The sequence below is a fragment of the Micropterus dolomieu genome, linkage group LG14 (genome assembly GCF_021292245.1).
Source record: "Micropterus dolomieu isolate WLL.071019.BEF.003 ecotype Adirondacks linkage group LG14, ASM2129224v1, whole genome shotgun sequence".
NCBI lineage: Eukaryota > Metazoa > Chordata > Actinopteri > Centrarchiformes > Centrarchidae > Micropterus > Micropterus dolomieu.
In genome coordinates, this window is record NC_060163.1 from 26,845,263 (window position 1) to 26,851,630 (window position 6,368).

Here is a 6,368-nt window from a genome sequence, read left to right on the forward strand (position 1 = left end):
GCTGACCGAACCGATTCTGCCTGTTTAGACCCGACACACCAGCGAGCCAGCGGGAACCTGAAGTACTTTGAGTATCAGCTGGCGAAACAGAACAAGGTGGTGGAGAAGGACGAGGAGGAGACTGAGGGGAAACAGAAGAAGGGTCGACCTGACGATTACCTGCCAGAGAGGAGGAAGTACGAGCAGCTGTGTCGCGGCGAGGGCCTCAGGATGGTGAGGAGGGAGGGGCGGCACACGCTCAAATACCAACACCTCTTTAATGTCATGAAGTCATCCCGTCTTTTTCTGTCAGACTCCTCGCAGGCAGAGCCGCCTCTTCTGCCGTTACTATGACAACAACCGCCACCCGAAATACGTGATCGGCCCGGTGAAGCAGGAGGACGAGTGGGACCGCCCCCGCATCGTCCGATACCACGACATCGTGTCGGACAAGGAGATCGAGAAGGTGAAAGAGCTGGCCAAACCCAGGGTGAGTGGAAACCTCAGCTGAGGGCCGAAGGTCAGAATTCAGACCGAATCAGGCGCTGCGGCAATCAGCAGCGGCGTTGTGTGGCGGCGTTTACTTACGCTTCAGAACTTACCCACTGAAAAACAATCAGAAACTAAAGTTTTATCTACCTGATTCTGCGGTTTCAGACTGAAAGCCGAACACAGATGTTCATCACCATTGGCCGCCGCAGCGTGGCGCCAACTAAACCGACTACCAGCATTTAAAATGAAGCGCAGCGTCTGAAGTGGTCTGAGTTCAGCCCTGGACCCTGAAAGCTTTTGGGCTGTTGTTGGTGTCAAACTAACACATGCTGTGAACTAATGATGACGTAGTGAGCAGTGGTGGAAAGTACCCGACTGTATTCACTGTACTTAAGTACAGTATTGGCGTACTTGTACTCACCTTGAGTATTTCCTACTTTTGCTGCGTTATACTTGTAGTTTTCACTCCACTACTTTCATCTGACAGCTGCAGTTACTAAATACTTTTCAGATTTGGATTTGACCTGAAACAAATATGATGAGCTCATAAAACATCCCTAAAGATTAAACCAACGTTTCAAAACTTTTATAACAGTTTTGAGGCCCAAAGACGTAAAATGATCCGATATCTCATAAATAAATGTCACTTCAGTACTTCCACCACTGACCGCGAGGTGCTCTGATCGTTAACCCCGGCTCTGGTGATGAAGACGTCCTCTGACAGCATGCCGGTGTAAATGCGTGTCTCCCTGTAACTGTCGGCCGATTGGCTCCACAGCTGCGTCGAGCCACCATCTCCAACCCCGTAACCGGCGTGCTGGAGACGGCCCACTACCGCATCAGTAAGAGGTAAGAGCCCCCCCCCCACGCCGCCTCCTCTCTGCTGGCTGACAAGAGCAGAAACACAAACAAGTACTTGTATTTTCTTTTACTTTCTACTTCACAACATCTCAGAGGGAAGTTTGTACTTTTACTTCACTACATTTATCTGACAGTTACTGTAGAAATAAAGATCTTTAGATAAACACGGGAAGAGTTTATAATGAATCTCCCCGACAGGTCACTCCTGAAGACAGAATGAAACAATCTTTAAATATTTTAATCTACATTTTGTAGAGCAGAAACTCTCATTGGCTGCTGCAGGTTTCAGTCAGGATCCAGTCACCCAAAATCTGCCCAGTTATCTTCTGGTGTGCAGCAGCTGAAAGGATCTGTACATTAGTCAATTATTGGATTGACAGAAATATTTTCCTGGTAAACATCTGATTTTTGCTGCTTCTCCTCTGAATGACTGTAATAAGTGTTTGTTAGTAACGCTGAGCTCTGGACTGTTGGTGGTTGTGAAGGCGTCTCTTTGGGCTCTGGGTAACCGTGACAACAAACAATCAACGGATTCATGGAGGAAATAATCAGCAGATTGATCCAGAATGAAAATAATGTTATAAGGTGATTTTAAAACGTCCTGCCAAGAAATGTTTTTTCTACATGAGGGAGGAAACGGAGTCAAAGGCTTCTGTGTTTGACTCTCGTTACCTGTTGACTTTGTGGCGTGAGGCAGCAGGAGACTCTGACGCGTCAGAACGGCACCTGTCAGAGGGGAGGAAGCAAGACGAGCGTGACGTGTGTCCGTGAAAATCATCAGAAGTCCGTTGATGTGAACGATCGAGTTCAATTCTAGCAGCTGCGGTCGTTCATTAGATTTAGAGTCGAATGTTTTAACATTGTTGTGTTTAGGGCTGTGTGACATGACTAAAATCTCATATCCTGATATACAACATGTTTTGTAAATTCAAAGAAATATCTGCGGTTGGATAGGGCTGCACAATAAATCGAATACCGATCGCGATTACGATTTTAGCTTCCCACAATTATATGAACATATTGCAGTTTAACATGCTCATGGAAAACTGCTGCATATCAAATCAAGACAGAACCATTTATCTACGGAGCTTATTTAATCATAGAAGAAGCACAAACATCAAGCACAGATTACGAAATCAACGAAATCTAAACATGTCAAATCAGGCAGCTCTGATCCGGAAATGCTCCCTAATGCAGCCGAACAAAACCGGGTTGCAGAGAGTTGTTGCTGCTCAGCAGAGTAACAAACCAACAGCGAAACCGGAGCGCAGCAGCAGCCGGACTCAGTGGACTTTCTGGGTAAAATGTTATTTATATTTTGCTTCTAGGGGACGATGCACTTTGTTATACTATTTTGATGCAAAGATTTGATGTGAAAACAGTTGCCTGTTTTATTTAAATTTGAAAGTGCTAAAAATATATTAATAAATAATCGTGATTATCGTTTTGGCCGTAACGGTGCAGCCCTTCTGTTGGACTTTCCAACAGTAACTCGTGATATTTCTCTGCATCATGGATGTGGTACACGATTCTGGAGGAATCCAACCCCAGGACAAAAACGACACAGCAAGTAATGAAAGGGAGGTTAGCGAACTGTTGCTACCTGCTGCTGCTGCTGCTGCTGCTGCTGCACCTAACATGAGAGTGTGAGTGTGAGTGTGTGTGTGTGTATATATATATATATATATATATATATATATATATAATCTATCCTCTCATGTTAACATCATAATTATTGATATCAAATTTCAAAAAGCATTTTTGGCTGTTTCGCTCTGCTCTGAATGCAAATCTCTGTCCTGCAACGCCCCGCAGGGGTCGCCTGCTTAAATGCCTGTCCTGAATATAGACAGGAGCAGTTCACAGATTTTATCAAATAAAAGCCCGGGCTAATCCGAGTTTTACGGTATGTATCGTCATATCGCACAGCCCTATTGTGTTGGAACTTTTAGATAAGTGAAGGGTTTGAGTTCCTCTTCCACCACTGCTGCACACGTGGTCAAGAAGAGAGCGACCCTTTGAAGGTTTATAAATACTCGTACAGAATTTGAATGTTGTGTCGTGAAGCTCCTGTTGCCTCCCTGACTGCAGCGTCTCTGCAGCTGGTGACTCTCTCTCTCTCTCTCTCTCTCTCTCTCTCTCTCTTCTCTCTCTCTCTCTCTCTCTCTCTCTCTCTCTCTCTCTGTAACTGTAACGTGATTGGTGATTAGCTAAGACGTGCCACGGTGCATGACCCTCAGACAGGCAAACTGACCACGGCGCATTACAGAGTCTCCAAGAGGTAAGAGTCGGGCGGAGGCGTCGCCAGTTGATCAGTGCGATTAACAAAAAGGGAAACTACTCTAACGTTAAATAAAATATCTCTGCCTCTCTTCAGTAACACTTTTTATAATTGGTATGTAAACATTTAATAGATGTGTGTTACACGCTGTAATGTAAATGCTCACCTCATGAAGGTTTGTCTGGAACATTAAAGTCATTTTCCTCGTTCTTTCTGTCCTCTTGTTTCCTTGTTGTTCTGCTCTGTAGCTCTTTGTTAACCTCTGGCTGCATCCCAAGTCTCTCATTTAATAATTTGGTCATTTAAAAATGTCCCCACTTGGACCAGAAGTCGTTCCGCCATCTTGAAGGCCGACTCCCGAGAGCTGCCTCCTTCAAAATGACCACAAACAACTTTCTGTATTTATTAGGAGTTTCCCTGGAGGCAGGGCGAGTCCGAGTCTCCTCAAGTTATTCCTGAGCCTCTACTGAAACATTTAATCCAGTGAATCAAAAGACACAAATGATTTAAGATTTCACCGTGAATAATATCAAAGTGGCCCTGAGCAGGTATCCGGTACAGACAGAGCTGCTCTGCACGGATACCTGAGTCTTTATTAGGATCAGGACCGTGTGCAGACACGTGGGCCCAGTCCCAGTCCTGAACCCTCACAGACTTCGCTCACGTCACCTGCTAGGTGTTGAGGTGCGAGAGGCTGCGAGGGCCCGAAGTGCTTTAATGGGACGGCACCGAACTTTGCAGTTTATCCCGTCGTAAAAACCAGAACCCAGTTTCATGTTCTGGAGCCGGCGGACCGACGAGGATCAGAAAGGTCCGAGTCAGGGAGAGAGCTCAGCCTCCTTTAGGAACCGAGGAGGGAAGGAAACGAGGACGCATTAAGAGACTTGGGATGAACCATCATGTGTTTAAGATGCTCACAGTGAGACGATGTCCTCCTCTCTACCCCCTCCTCACCCCCCCACCCCCACAGTGCCTGGCTCACGGCGTTTGAACACCCGGTGGTGGATCAGATCAACCAGAGGATCGAGGACATCACCGGCCTGGACGTCACCACCGCTGAGGACCTGCAGGTGAACTCGCCTGTCTGCTTTTCTTCTTCAGGATTTGGAGACAAAGTTGACGAACAGCCAGGTCCAGTTTTCAGTCCTCTGGGCAGCCGAATATTTCAGGCTTCATTAAGTCTCTTTGAAATGACTTTCAAATTTCAAACTTTAAAATCAGATGATCTGTGAATCATCAAAAGATCTGCAGCCTCTAAACACAAATTTCACATTTGATACTGATTTCTTTTTTCAAGAATTATTTCATTTATTTATTTATTTAAATTTTTAATATATTATAATAACACACACGTTACCTTTTCATTGATTTATTTATAAAAAAAATATTTTTTTAACACATGCTTTAATAACTTGTTTAATGAAATGCATGATGTTTATTGTTCTTATGTAGTTTGTATGATGCTTTGGCCATATTGTTACACATTCATGCCAACAAAGCTAATTTGAATTTAATTGAATTAAAGAATCCAGATCAACACGAGATTCAAACAGACTTTTCATTTGCACGTTTCTCCTTTATCTCTTTAAATGTTATTTCTGTGTGTTTGTGGACGCAGGTGGCCAACTACGGCGTGGGAGGACAGTACGAGCCTCACTTTGACTTCGGACGGGTAAATGGACGTTTCCCTCTCAGCAGCAGGAGGCTCTGAAATGATGCTTCTGTGTTTGTCTCTGAAGTGTTGATTAGTTTTGGCAGAAAGAAGAGAAGACGAAGTACTCATCTCTTTTACTTCAGAGGAAGTAGTAATACTACAGTGTAGAAGTACTCTGTTCTTAGTAAAAGTACAAAAGTATCAGCACCAAATACACTCGGTGCAGGATAATATCTCTGATGAAGTTGGAGTATTGATTGATTTCACTGTTGTGATCTTTCAGAAAGATGAACCGGATGCGTTTGAAGAGTTGGGGACAGGAAACAGAATCGCCACCTGGCTGCTTTACGTCAGTAACCCTCACACGATGTTTCTTATCTTAGTAGCTATGAGCAGAACGCCGCCGCCCGCCCCGCCCACTGTTTGTCTCGCTGTCAGTCAACATCTCAGTCATTGTGAACAAAATGATCCGTCACACTTAGTCACGTATACTAAGTGAACTCTTCACCTTACTGTAGTTGACCTTTGACCCCATTAAGTCATAAAGTCAGAGACAGTAAAAACTGAGTAAATATTTATTTGTTCTACTTGATCAGTTCTCTCCTGTTTTTATTTGATTATGAAGCTGCTCAGACGTCTGAGATGAGACGTCACATCTTATAATAAAAACATTTTCTTTCGAGGAGAACCTAAAATCTTCATGTTTATAGAATTTATTATAGAAATAAATCTTCACTTTCAGACAGCACTGATTATTGTGAGAGAGAAAATGTGCCAAACTGACTGCAAGGGTTAATCTGTCTCCTCCCTCATGCTGCAGATGAGTGACGTACAGGCAGGGGGCGCCACCGTCTTCACTGATGTTGGAGCTTCTGTCCGGCCCAAAAAGGTACAGTTCACTTTAGTGCTGCAGCTCCATCAAGCCTCTCGCAGGGTAAAGATCAGTAATTGATTGTAATTGTACAATATACATATATAAAAAAACTCATGAAATGTTGATTAACTATATGAGGACGATAAGGACAATCTGCTCAAATGTTTCTGAGCTAATTTAAACCTGTGAGTTCACACAGTAACACAAACCAACTAACCCGCAACTCT

General features: G+C 44.0%; 1 protein-coding gene across 3 annotated transcripts in view; it reads left to right on the forward strand.

Annotated features, from left to right (window-relative positions):
- The window catches only part of LOC123983395 (prolyl 4-hydroxylase subunit alpha-1-like), a 15,071-nt gene extending 8,914 nt beyond the window's left edge, over positions 1-6,157 (forward strand). The window contains exons 10-13 of one of the 3 annotated variants that reach the window (XM_046069644.1): positions 4,584-4,744; positions 5,232-5,285; positions 5,551-5,616; positions 6,088-6,157. In XM_046069644.1, the coding sequence (XP_045925600.1) occupies positions 4,584-4,744; positions 5,232-5,275 (205 nt within the window). In that variant the 3' untranslated portion in view covers positions 5,276-5,285; positions 5,551-5,616; positions 6,088-6,157. Of the gene's footprint in view, positions 1-1,249; positions 1,321-3,542; positions 3,591-4,583; positions 4,745-5,231; positions 5,286-5,550; positions 5,617-6,087 lie in introns of those variants that run through there. The other 2 variants (XM_046069646.1, XM_046069645.1) reach the window with 2 other exon arrangements.
- The last annotated feature ends 211 nt before the right edge of the window (positions 6,158-6,368 follow it).